Raw genomic sequence first — 13,836 nt, forward strand, 5'->3', positions numbered from 1 at the left:
TCAAAATTTTGCAGCCTGGGCCCATGTGTATTATAGGCCTGAGTACAGATATTGCAGGCCTTGAGATCAATTGGTAAATCAGTTTCGACAGTTTTTAGGTGATTTCATAGGAGTGTCCAATGCTTATGATGGAATTACATATCATCAAACATTGGTTTTTGTGAAAATTTTTATTTTCATATACTCACTCTTTCCTTATTTCCTACCCTATTTTACCGCATTTTATCCCTTTTTACCTCTTTCTTCTTTTCAACCTATGTCTATATTACTCTTACATTACATAATTAATTTTACTTACCTATGATTAAGGTGAATTCGATCCTGAGATCACCAGGAATCAATTCAGGAACTTTCTGCGTAATAGTCTCTCAATTTAATCATTAGACCAGAACATCATTGAAAATTAGAGTTAAAATTCTTTTACAAGACATACCTTCAATAATATGTCAACTATCAATAGAAATTAATAAATTCATGTAATATGTAAGTGATATCAATTTAAATTTTACGAACTATATTCATATAGACTATTACTGGTACTTAATAACTTCACATTTACATTTCATTCATTATAGGCTATACATGTACAGTAAGATAGACGAACTGTTCCTATTTATTATATATTCACAAAGTGTATCTGTATATAATCAAATCTATTTAAAACCAAAGAAATACACTGGCTACATTTTGAGTGAAAACAGCGAATAAAATATAAAGTGAGTACTAAGTGATATGTTGATACTTACTCTCCTGCAAAGACAATATCTATTTCATATACGATATTTTTGCCATAACTCTTTTACACTAGGGAATTGGCTAAGTAATGGCAACAGTGCTGTAAATCAGTGCTCCTAATGGTGATCGTTGGAATATTGTAGTATATAACAGAGCAGTGATTGTTCACTAAATCTGCACTATTGAAAATCTCGAAGTAACCATATTTTGTAAATACAGTGACTGTTTCTAATTTGTAATACAGCCCTAAAAATTTTCAGTAGGTGCTTCATAAAAATCCAAGTTGCAAAAGAAAAAATGCAACTCATTGCTTTTGGGGAGGGGTTCTCAACGTTTTGAAGATTGTTAGCACCACCCACTTGTGATACTAGCACCATGAAATCAATAGGTTGGATAGGACTATATGAACAAAATAAATAAATATACAAATAAAATGTTAAAACACTCGCCACGGTAATGATATCCTTGAATTTGACTGTCACAATGTTGTGTTGTCCAAGGAGAAACAATCCTGCACTTGTGAATTAATCGTGATTGTGATTTGTTCTTGAGGTATTTCATAAGTGAGAAAGTTTTTTTCGCATAGGTTGGTTGTCCCTAATGTAGCCAGACATTTGAAAGGAACACTCTGCATTATTTGGAGTCTTTTTGTATCTTCTGCTCTCCAAAGGCTATGAATTTCTTCTTTTAAAACAAATATTTCAGCACTAAAGAGGACTGGAGATCTTCATGTGCAGCCATATTATTCTCTTCATTAATCTTGATTTTTCTGATTAAATCCACACTGAAATACAGGAAGGCCTATTAGGTCGCTAAAATAGTATAATGGATGGATAGGAACAATATTTGTTTCAATTGAAAAAAAAAAAACTCAGGAGCATTCATGCTTGTGAGCACATTTTTACTCGTGTGACGAGAGCACCAAATGTCATTAAAAGAGCACCAGGTTGAGAATGCCTGCTTTAGGACATTACAAGAACCCTTTGGGAGAGAAGTTCTACCATACTGAACTATTGCAACATGGTTGGAAGTGAAGCATTCACTTTCAATGAAGAATTGACATCCAAAGAGCTCTAGATCGATCAGTGAGAGAGAGATCCAGAAATGATGGTGCAGATGGGGTCTGTCATCTTCCAAGGATTTGCCAACGAGTTGTTGACATTGAAGAGGACTATATTTGAAGTATGTAATGCCAAAAGTAACCTAAATAAATTTAGTGTGAAACAGTAACTCTGGTGCTATTACTTTCCGAATGTCCTAGCTTTATGCATAAACCATCAAAAACGACATAATACATACAGGGACATCATTTTATTTTTACTAACATTTCTGATATTAACCTGCCTATACCTTTGAATCAACGGTTGCTAACCCCTTCCATGACTGGAGTTGGATGGCGTAATATACAAACAGATCACTTTACTAGGTTTAGGAGGGAAGAAAAGTAGTTCATTTTACGTAAACTATGAAATATCAAGCTTTTGAGTTTGATAATTTTCATTGGGTTTTTGTTTAATCAGAATACAGCACAGTATTAACAATGAGTGTTTTTACTCACGAACTGAGCTGTCCATGCGGACGTATTCATTATGCAGTGTATATTAGAGTGTCTATAGCACATTAGCGTACACTATAGAGAATGAAGTTAAATTGAAAAATAATCATAATATGGATATTTAAACACATTTTTCAAAATGGTGGCGGTTCATTTAGATTAATGTATGTAATTCCAATTACCAGTTTCGTCCTTCGTACTAGTAGGCTTAACTCGTGTTGAAATAATTCTGTACCTACTCTGTAAAAGAGTACCTTACATACTGTAAATTCAATCTTCACTTCTGCTCGATCCGAAAAGATAAAATTACTCAGACATTCTATCTACTGTCCGTCCAAGTGATTATGTTGCAGGATCGTAGAAAGGAGGGAAATCAAGTGACAGTTAATTACTTAACGAGGCCCTTTTATTTAAGTTATTTTAAACAGTTGTATGGGTATAATATTACGTATATGTCCAATTCCTAACAGAAATTAATGTTCTCAGAAAAGAGCTAAGACAGCCCAGCCACTAGCCTTTACCGAGAGGCGAATAGAAGCTGGTGGGGAAAACCGGAATGCGACGTAGGCAAATGGACGACAGTACCTGTGCGAAAATGATCCAATATTGAAAGCTCTTTCGTCTCTGGAAAACGCGAACATATTTTTGGAATGTACTGTGACGGTAAGGCTACTATGACTTGGATCTGTGTGGAAGACGGTTGAACTTCATTAGTAGAAGGGGTGGGAGTGAAGTACATTCAAAATCTCAGGTACAATAAAAATTGAAGTAAAAATAAAATGATGTCCCTGTACATAGTTACGAGTTTAAATGTCTTGTGATGTCATATATGGCATCGTACACATTAGACTCTCCTATGAAAATACAGTTTTTTATTTTGCATTATGATAGTCAATTTCTTTTAATGTGAACAATCTTCGACCTATAGTTGTGCTTTTTGGAGAATCATTGGAACTGCAGTCATCTGTGTGTTTTTTATGCAGAGAGATATCCATATTGCGCCTCTTACTATACTGTTTTTTAATGTCTCGTGCTCACAACCAGTCTGGTGCAGCCGAAACACAATAATGGTGAGGGATGAGGACGCTGCTGAGCTCACTGTGGTGGTAGTTAATTCTCAGAATTCCACACAAAGATTGCCTGCAACTCAGAGTTTCACCACAATACCTACAATGTGGAGAATTCTCAGTGATTATCACTTCCATCTGTACCATCTCCATCAAGAAATTGGGGGAAATTACTTTCAGAATCGTGTTGATTTCTGCAACTGGTTTGTAAACAGAAACAGTGCTTTTCAGTGCAGCATTCTGTGGACTGGAAAAAGGCCACTTTCAAAAATAAAGGGGAGATGAATGTTCATAATGGTCTGCTGTTAATCCACACTGACTACATCAAGTGAATAACCAGCATATGTGGAACCTCAACACATTGTGTGGCTTCCTTACGCACTATGTCATAGAACCATACTTTTTGATTGGACATTGAACAGTGCAAGGTACACAGATTTCCTCTACAACATGTATCAACTGCATGGTGATGCTCCTCTCACTGCAAGGGTAACAATGTGACTTCAACAGAATAGTTGTCTAAGTTCACTTTTCTCTCCTGGCTTGACAATTTTCTGATCAGTTATTTCCTACTCTCCAAACTTATCTCCAAATGACTTCTTTTGTGGGGCAAATGAATGAAATTGCTTCCAAATGCGTCCAAGAAGGGAGAAAATGAAAGAAAGAGTTAGACCAGACTGTGGGTCACTCAGCAGTACTGAAGTCCTCAGAAGAACCCAGGATATAAAACGGAGATCACAGCATTGTGTAGCGCAGGGTGGTTGATATTTTGAGGAAGTGTTGTGTGAAAATGAGTGTTTCCAATGCAGTAATTTAGTTTTCACCATCACACCATAACTCAAAGGAAGGGAGATCTTGTTATTTATTTTTCTTTTTCCTTTGATTGTGAATAAAAAATGAAAGTTAAAAAAATTAAGTTTCAATAAAAGTTTTTTCTATTTAAAAATTCTATCCAAATATACCTTCTATGATCTAAATTTTAATTTCAAAGGTAAAAATTGAACCGGTTAAACTTCATATTTTTGAACTTAGAAAGCATGATGGAAATATTCAGATTGTCAATTAATATAGATAAACACAATATAATATTTGTTACTCAGTCAAATGACAAATCAATGTAAAATAATGACTTATATTATATGGTCATTAAGTTTTATATACATGAATTACAAATTGCAAACATTTTCGCCCATTCAGGCATCTTCAGGCACAATTATACAATATCTCAATATCAAACTGTGTAGCCATTACATTGGTGGTAGATAAACTGTTTAAGATTAATGATGTACAAAACATCTCCATAATTAAAATGTAATATTACAAGTCATAAAATTAAAATAATGTTAAAAACCACGTAGTGTTGTAATTAAACTTAATAATGTTCTGTGGAACTCTTGTTCAGTAGAGTCCAATGAGTGATGAATTATGTGTCGTTTGAACGTGGCAACTGTATAGATCACTATAAAACATCCTATGTTTGATGTAGTTATGTAGACGTGAGACGACCTGCTGCTGTTGGAACTGTAGCTAGAATGACGCGAGGGAAGTGTGTGTTCGATAACTACTTCAAACATAGGATGTTTTTCATATTTTTGGTTTGTCCTGAAAAATGGAAAAACCACTAACGAATTCTTCATATAGTTTTTGGTTAAGAATTCTTTTGGGTTTGCATGCAAAGAGGCGCTTTTTTGTGTATGTGTGTGTGTGTGTAGGGGGGGGGGGAGAGATTTTTTTTGATGTCTTGGCTGCTAGAGTGTTGATCTGCATGAGAAGTGATATATATTTTTTTATGTAGCGGCAGGCCCCTTAACTTGCCATTATTTGCTCCAACTCAACAAGCCTGACTCATAGATGTCGTTAGTGCTGAGACGTATGAATGCGTACATTTGTCAAAGACTATCCAGAAGAGAATATAGAAACAAAGACCCCTTAATTTTTTTTTTAGTTCCAAATTTTTATATTTTTTATTATGGGGCGTTTGTCCATTTGACCTCTCCCTGTCCTTCGGATATGCACCTTTTGGCAGTAGAATAAAAGTTTGTAAATTGTTAATCTCTGGTGCAATGGGACAAATAAACTGGCAGTCTTTGAACATGAAGGAAGAAAATGACTGAAGCAGCATTGAAACTTTCCTGGCTGTCTTGAACGATTTTGGAAATTATTTTTCTGCATTTAAATATAGTGAACATTTTATGTGTAGTAACCTTTTCATATATAACATGGACATATGTGTGCATATGTATAAGTAAATTACTCTCTCTTTTTTTTTTTCAGATTAAAAAATGAGTGACGAAAGTGATCATGTTGTAAATCATGCTGCCCGTAAAGGGAAAAGACCAACAACTCGAATAGAGGATTCTGGCAGCAGTAGTGATAGTTCTTTTGAGCAACGCAAGAAACGCAAGAAAGTGCTTGTAAGTAATATTCTAAATTAATTGCAGTACTGGACATCATGTCCAATTAGTACTGAGTTCTTATACAGTAGAAGCCCGTTACAGCGTAGTTGTTGGGAGACATACTTGTACTTCACCCCACATTATAACTTAACTGTGGTATATGACAGAATCTTTAACTTTGTTTTTCTTTCATCCACTCTCCAATTGTTACTTCTGGAATGCTCTATTCAGGATGATAAACTTGCCCTTTGTCTCTTCTTTCTTCACGCAATCAATTATTTTGAGTACTGAACTCCTGACTCAATACGCCAATGCTACAGTGTATGATTAAGATAATATATCTGTGGACAAGGAGCTAAGGGTTTCCTTTCATCTAGATCTTCACTCAAAATTTCGTGGCAACTGGGTTTGCTGATATTGAGCTCATTTTTCAACACACAAGTTAAATGTTATAGAACAGCATTTATGTTGGGACAAACAAATTGATTTCATGTGTACAAGTATAAGAAAGACAATTTATAAATTTGTATGATTTGAGGCTTTCTCGGCGTTGGTTCGCTAATATGTTTTCGCGGGATATCAGCCAACCAATCCTGTTTCACCTGAGACAGCCTAACATCTATATTACCTTTCGAATTTCTGTTCGGACATCACTTCCCTGAAGATGGCTGCAGAGATAGCATCGAAAGCTTGGAGCATTCCAAAATCTTAACTCGGCTGATATCCCGCGAAAACATATTAGCGAATTTATAAATTCATAATACTTTGAAATTTTATCACTAAAGAGGCATTGAGAATAATAAAAAAATGTGGAATATTAATTTCTTGTGTTAGTATCCCAAAGTCATGAAATCAGTGAAAGAAAATAAATGGCAAATATAGATCTTATCTTCTTTGTTAGGGGTTTTCTCATTTCTGTTCACACAAACATAGCACCTCTTTCAACATTTACTGAATATGAATGGACTAAAAGAGTGAGAATAAAAAAACCTTTGTATGGTGTATCTTTAGTTATTTCTATTAATGTTTCAGTCCAGAAAATGTCTCAATAGTTAAATGCCTGTTATAGTCTCCTCCATTAAATCCTATCGACTCCTTGCTAGTGATGGCTGCTTGTACAAATGGTAAGGTGTTAATGTCGAACCTCCAACATCATAAACTGGGAAACTTAAAGGAGGATAGCTGTTGGCCTTGTCAATGAATAAAGGAGACAGTATTCGAAATTTGGATGGTTATTATTAGGGACTGGATTTTTATGTAATATCAAGGTGTGAAATATGTACATATTTATGTAAGAAAAATAAGCTGAATATGTACCAAAATATGTAAAATCATGAAAATATTTAATATTAATATCTGGCAGGAATAGGATAGGTAAGACTCTCCAGTTGTGATTTCATAGAGCACCTGACATTTTTACTATTTTTCATCTGTAGTGAAAGCTTCAGCCATCGCAATCCATGATTTTATTTTTGTCATTAGGGTTGAAGATGCAGGGGTCATTTTAGTTAGTTAAAAGCAGTAGATAAACTCACTTGTACTTTATACTGCAAGTATTAAAACTAGAGAACTGAGTGAAATGAATGACACAACAGTACTACAAGCACTGTTTCGCTTTACTGGATTATTTATTTTAATTTTTCAACATCTTTCCAGTTTGTTCCTTTACTCCAGCTTGTTTTCAAAAGTCGGCTACTTATTGCGGCTCAGGTCAGACTTGACACGGGTTTTCCCTGAAAGGATTAGGAAGAGGGTGGGTAAGGTTGCAAATTGCATGGGAACATCTTGTTAAGACGTGTGTAGAACAATTATAGTTCGAGAAAAATCATGTCATCCTCGTCCCACTCCACTGTATGAAGGCAATGCTACTTTCTGAGTGATTTTTACAATACAAGGTAGTTGTATGAGAAAGGTTGCCTTTTGTTCATTCATATTTACAGTGGGCAGTATGGGGTGAGTGCCTCTATTACTTCCTGGAACTAAGGACGTTATGTTTCGTCCCGAAATATATCCTTTCTTGGGTAGGTAAAAAGGCTTTTTAAATCTGTGTATTTCAAATTGTAAACTTCTCCAGCAGAAGTTTTTTTTTCCTTTTAGAGAAGTAAAAGTGAATAAACCCCCTAAATATGTAGATTTATGTAATACCGAGTCATAATATGTAATGTGGAGTAAATATGTAAAAATATGTAGTATCAAATTTTAATATATTAATGGTAATTACAAGATTCGCAAAGATTTATTTATATACGGTTAGGTTGAAAGGAACATAATATGTAATTACATAAAAATCCGGTCCCTAGTTATTATTGTATGAGGGCCTAGTTATGTATTCACGTAATAATCTAGCGATACAATTTTCGAAAAGAATATATATAGCAAATTTGTCAAAATCTTTTTCAGAGAGTTGCCAGTGGTCCTGACAGCAGTAGTAGTGAAAGTGATAGTCCTCTGAGAACCTCAAGGAAAAGAATACCTGTAAGTGTTCAGTCATAATTAGAAACATCAGTATTATTGGATGTTCTGTAGCCCAAGTTCTCATTAAATTTACTGGAACAATATTTCTTTGGTTGTTATTTGTGAAGATTGTAGAATTTTGCCTTCAGATTTGTATGGTATCATTGATTTTTGTAATTTTTATTATAATTCTTGTTTTGCCTCTTTCTATTTGTAAGGTATTGAGTTTGAAATTCTTAGGTTCTCTTTTCATGAATATGTGATCAGTAGGGCTAGGATTTTGATGACCTATAAGTCATGAAAAAATGTCCTAAAACAATGCATTTATGAACTAAAAATCTTTCGAAAATGCCCTAAAAATTGATCTCACATAATTGGCTTAGTAGGAATATTAATATTTAGACTAGTAATTAAATTAAATTCTAGTACCAACATTCAAGTTTATTTAATTTTACATAATTTTTCTAAGTGGTACACTTTAATTATTTTACCTGATGAAGTTCCATGTAGTGCTCCACAAGGCCACTCTTATCTGAAACTAGCAGGTATAGAAGAGTCTATATTGAAGGGGTGGTTGGACTGATCCATTATGTGGGGGTGTACTACGTTAAAATGACAATATTTGTGTAGAAAAACGATTAAAATAATATACAATATAATAAGTATTAATTGAAAAAAATATGTAGAGAAAATATCCAAGGAAATAAATAATATTTTACATTAATAATAAGGATTTATGGCCAAAATTAAATGAAAATACCTCAAAAATGACCGAATAAAACAAAAAATGCTCTTATGAGTTGTGAGAGGTAAAAAATGCAAAAAAAGCCTTAACAAATATGTCTTAAAACACTCAGTTTATCACATAACATATAAATACTAAAGCAGCTATGTTTGTGGCTTACTAGAAAAAAGATGCAATTTCATCAAAATCCTAGCCCTAGTGATCAAAATAATATAGTAAATACTCATTGAACTCAATTTGATCTTTTAATTCAGATATTTCCCATCATTAAATTGCAATTGTGGCAGTTCTGACAGAATGTTGGATGCAAAACAGGAAATCTCTGTTTGTTATTTGCAAACCTGGCAATCTCCAGTTTTCGTCATCTCAATATACACAGTTCATTATAGATACTAGGTTATGTATGTTTTCTAAGTCTTATAGAAATAGAAAACTTTTATTCTAGAAATCATTATTCATCATCATCCAAACAAGTGTAAGTCCCAAGGCCCAGTACTGTCTCAGTGAGTCATTTTTGATCCATCTTTTTTTTTTTTTTTTTTTTTTTTGAACAGCCTAAACCGTGAAATTGTCGTGTTTATGCAAATCAAGCTTTCAGGTATAACTCCCTGTAAAGTTGATTTGAATAATTTCGAGGGAAAAATTGTTCCGGGGCCGGGTATCGAACCCGGGACCTTTGATTTAACGTACCAACGCTCTCCCAACTGAGCTACCCGGGAACTCTACCAGACACCGATCCAATTTTTCCCCCTATATCCACAGACCTCAAAGTGGGCTGACAACCGTCAAGCAACCAACATTGAGTGCACACTAACTCTGTGTGACTTAAATTGTGGTTTTCTGTTAACGAAAGTGGCGTGTATTATGCAGATCAAGCTTTCAGGTATAAAGGCTCATTCACAATGAAAATTAAACATAACGTAAACATTAACATAAGCACATAAACATATGCCACAAACTTCAGTAGCCAAGGCGCATTCACAATGAAAATTAAACATAACGTAAACATAACACGTGTGTGGAAAAAAACATACCGAATCAACAAAACTACAGAATCTATTACATAAAAATGGAGAATTGCACAATGACTGACGATGTAGCTATTCAATTTATGTTTCTAATAACTACAATGGCATCAGTATATGGCTTTCAATACTTGAAATCAAAGAAACGGAGATGTAAAATAATCAACTTTTCGTCATATGATTCCATGTTGCGCGCCTAGCTATCATCATGGCCAATAGATCAAAATATTGCCTGTAAGCAAAGCCCATGAGATGTTAAACAAAAAGTGAAAACACGCTTTCCGCTTGTGTACTGTTTCCAAATCGCATAAACATAAGCATGAAAGTTTGGAGTTTGCAAACTTTCATGTTAACGTCTTATGATTAAGATTGTTTATGCTTATGTAATTCATTGTGAATGCTTTCATTAAATAACATGGACACAAGGTTTTATGCTTACATTATGTTTATGTTTAATTATCATTGTGAATGGGCCTTAACTCCCTGTAAAGTTGATTTAGTTACTGAGTTCTAAGAAATTCATCTCTCCTGTAAAATTTGGTGAAGTGGACATCGCTAGTTTTACTTCTAGAATCCTCATATATAAATTTCGACTGTTTTATGCTCTACATATTTAAATAACTACTTTTTTCACAAGTTACAGTAGTTTTATTTACGAACTTTGATGTATTTTTATCACTGTTTTACGGTATCCCTACTTTAGTGTATTCCAACATTTTTATGAGTTTTTAGGCTTTCATGGCGACTGTGATCAGAATTATGCTTTTGGGTACTTCCCTGTGCACTGGAACTTGACATTTCCAACGTTTTGGAACTACATACAGGTTCCATCGTGAGAGCAAATAGGAAAGACCAGAGACGTCGCATACTCTGTTGGACTCGTTATGTCAGGCAACCTCTCTGGTCTTATCCTGATGATGGAACCTGTATATAGTTCTGAAACGGACACAGTGGATTACCCAAAAGCCTAATATTAATTTTTTCCTTTGTTCAGTTGTTGAAATGGGAGTATACAAAGTTAGGCTGTGTGGTAAAGTTATGTACACACAAGTTATTAAATAAATACAGTAAAACCTCGATAAGATGCGCCCGCTTATTACGCTATCCTGTGTAGTACGCATTTATAAAATACCCCGTTTGTTGCGAAGTCCTGCATAATACGCTGTTTTTTTTGTGGAATATTTTCGATGTAATTTTCAGCAATGTACTGTAACAGCAATGAAACACCTTCGTCATTGCCATTAACCTGAAAAGTATTGGTATTCGACCCTTTACCTGCGCATTTAAACCTTCATACTTCATACCTCAGTATACCCCACCCTCTTGTTACGCTCTCTTGTTCGGCTCCTTATCTGCGTGGTTAAAGCCTACATGCAGTTACAATACCTCACCCTCCTGCTAACCCTCTCTCTCAAACAGCATTCCTCACTCGGCCGTAATAAAATTCTGGAAATTTTTGCTGGGCAGTTTGTTGCCCTTTAGTGTATTGAAGTGTCTGTGAATGTGATTACAATGAGTGTTAAACGAAAAGCGCTTTTTGTGTCGGAAAAATTAGAAATCTTATGAAAGTACGATGAGAACAGTACTCTTAATCAGAAACAACTCCCTGATGCATTAGGAATCTCATCATAGACATTAAGAATGATAATAAAAAATCGCGACTCAATGACTACAGCTGCAACGTTGGGAGGATGTAATCGTAGAAACTGAAGTGTGGTAAACATGAGGACATGGAGAATATGCACACGGCAAACAACTATAAATGACTTTTTTTTTTCGAAAGAATTAAGTAGACCTACAGTACATATTGTAAATGTCTTTGACGTACAGTACAGTAATTACATAATGGAGTAATACTGTATTACCTTCCATGAATCATGTATTTCAATAAAGAAAAATGCTAACAGATACTGTATATAAGTCAAAATTAGTATACCTGCCTAATACGCGGTCCCTTGAACAGCGTCTTATCGGGGTTTTACTGTAAGTAAAAATAAAAATTAAGTTAATAAAGTGATTCTATTATATAGAATTTCCTCTGATTGAAAGTAACTTGTCAGAAAGCACAGGCTTTGCTTTAAGTATTAAATTAAAAAAATCTTTACCATAAAAATGGTGCACTTCCTCATAAGTTTTATATATTTTATGCTATATTAATTCTCTGTATCATATCATAAATTAAATTCCTGTTTATCATTGTATTTTTTGAAATCTGATTAGTGTAACATGTTACTAGTCAGTGATGTATGCAATGGAGGGGAAAGGATCTGGCCACCCTACTCCATTATCTCCTGGCATAGTTGCCTTATAAGTGGTGCCTCCTTTGTATCACTTGCGAGGTTCAGACCTGTCTTTGAACAGTTGACTAAACTACAACATTGTATTTTCTTTAACTGGCGTTCATTTAAGTAACTTACACTTTTTTGGATTGCATACAAAAGGCATTCTCTTATAATTCCGAAAAGTGAAATATCTGCCTGCAATGTATGAAATCGTATTTTATCATTTTGTGAAGTACCATATCCATTAGAAATCAGTTTCTCTTTCCGTAAGTTTCGACGAACTTGTAAAAGTTTTCAGAACCTTCTCAGCAATGTCAGTGTCTAATTTATTTTATGATTCGAGTATCAGAGATCACTGTAGTTTCACAGGTCTGCAGATAAAGCAGGAAACTAGGACGAAAAATGATCACCAGTAATTTTTACATGAAGCTGTCTTTGTTTAGGGACATGATTCTTCATATTCCATGTAAATATATGTCACAGGACTCATGGCTTTATTTTTTTCTTTGAAAGAGAGCCATGCCAAGGATTTTCATTGACTTAAAAATCTACCACTCTGGTTGGGTGTGTACCTGTTAGTCCTCAGATTCATTAATAATCATGTTAACTAGCAGAGCAGGGAGAATGGCTATCATAAAAAAAAACATTAATGTGATACATTATATCTGAGAAATATGAAATGTTTTGTACATTTTACTTTCTCGGAACTTTGTGTAAATTTAAAATCGTCATGTTTTGCTACTTCGTTGAACTGTGTGTGATTTTAGCCTTTCTGTTTTGTAGCGAGTTATGAGTGATGTTGATGACAGCAGTGGTGAGTCTGAAGATTCACAGTGGGATGAAAATTCAGGTGAAGAAGAAGAAGAAGAGGAAGAGGGTGGGGACTCTGAAAATGGTTTGTTGTTATTAAAGAATTTCATTAAATAGTTATCTCATAAGTTGTCTATTTAATGGAAATGTTAGGAGTACATAAATACCTGAAGAATTTTAAATTTTTATACTGAAAAAACTGCTTGAAGACGAGACATGACTTGAGAAAGAAACTGTGTGTTTTTTTAAACAATAAAATTGTATTTTGGATTAAGCAACATATGATAGGTTTCAAGGTTATGGAATGATTAATAATTATAATAATAGATATGATAGTAACATATTTAATAGTACATTATGCAACGAGCCTATAATGGTAGTAATTAAGACGCGAGTATGTTTATGAAACGAGCGCAAGCGAGTATGTTTATGAAACGAGCGCAAGCGAGTATGTTTATGAAACGAGCGCAAGCGAGTTTCATAATTTTCATACGAGTGTCTTAATTACCATTATAGGCAAGTTTCATACGACTTTTTATGCTCGACCATATTTCTAACTTGAAGTTATTCATAAGTATTCATGTTATTCATATCTGACTGAGGAGCGGAACTGACCTTATGCAATACCTCGTAAATTGTGAGATTTGCGCAGACGCGAAAGTATTGATTTTTTCCGAGAAACAAATGTCAACAATGACCTTGATATAATCTAGAGAGTAAAATAAACATTAATCTTGATATAACCTTGAAATTGAATTAGACATTGA

The 13,836-nt window shown here is 34.3% G+C and overlaps 1 protein-coding gene across 6 annotated transcripts in view; it reads left to right on the forward strand.

The window, feature by feature from the left end:
* The window catches only part of LOC138709613 (serine/arginine repetitive matrix protein 2), a 328,612-nt gene that overhangs the window by 9,569 nt on the left and 305,207 nt on the right, over positions 1–13,836 (forward strand). For all 6 annotated transcript variants that reach the window (XR_011334979.1, XR_011334980.1, XR_011334978.1 and 3 more), the window contains exons 2-4: positions 5,632–5,771; positions 8,154–8,228; positions 13,043–13,154. Coding sequence is in view for 2 of the 6 variants with exons in the window: in XM_069840511.1 (XP_069696612.1) it covers positions 5,640–5,771; positions 8,154–8,228; positions 13,043–13,154 (319 nt within the window). In the remaining 4 variants the exon portion in view is untranslated. The remainder of the gene's footprint in view (positions 1–5,631; positions 5,772–8,153; positions 8,229–13,042; positions 13,155–13,836) is intronic.

This window comes from Periplaneta americana, chromosome 11, assembly GCF_040183065.1.
Source record: "Periplaneta americana isolate PAMFEO1 chromosome 11, P.americana_PAMFEO1_priV1, whole genome shotgun sequence".
Lineage (NCBI taxonomy): Eukaryota > Metazoa > Arthropoda > Insecta > Blattodea > Blattidae > Periplaneta > Periplaneta americana.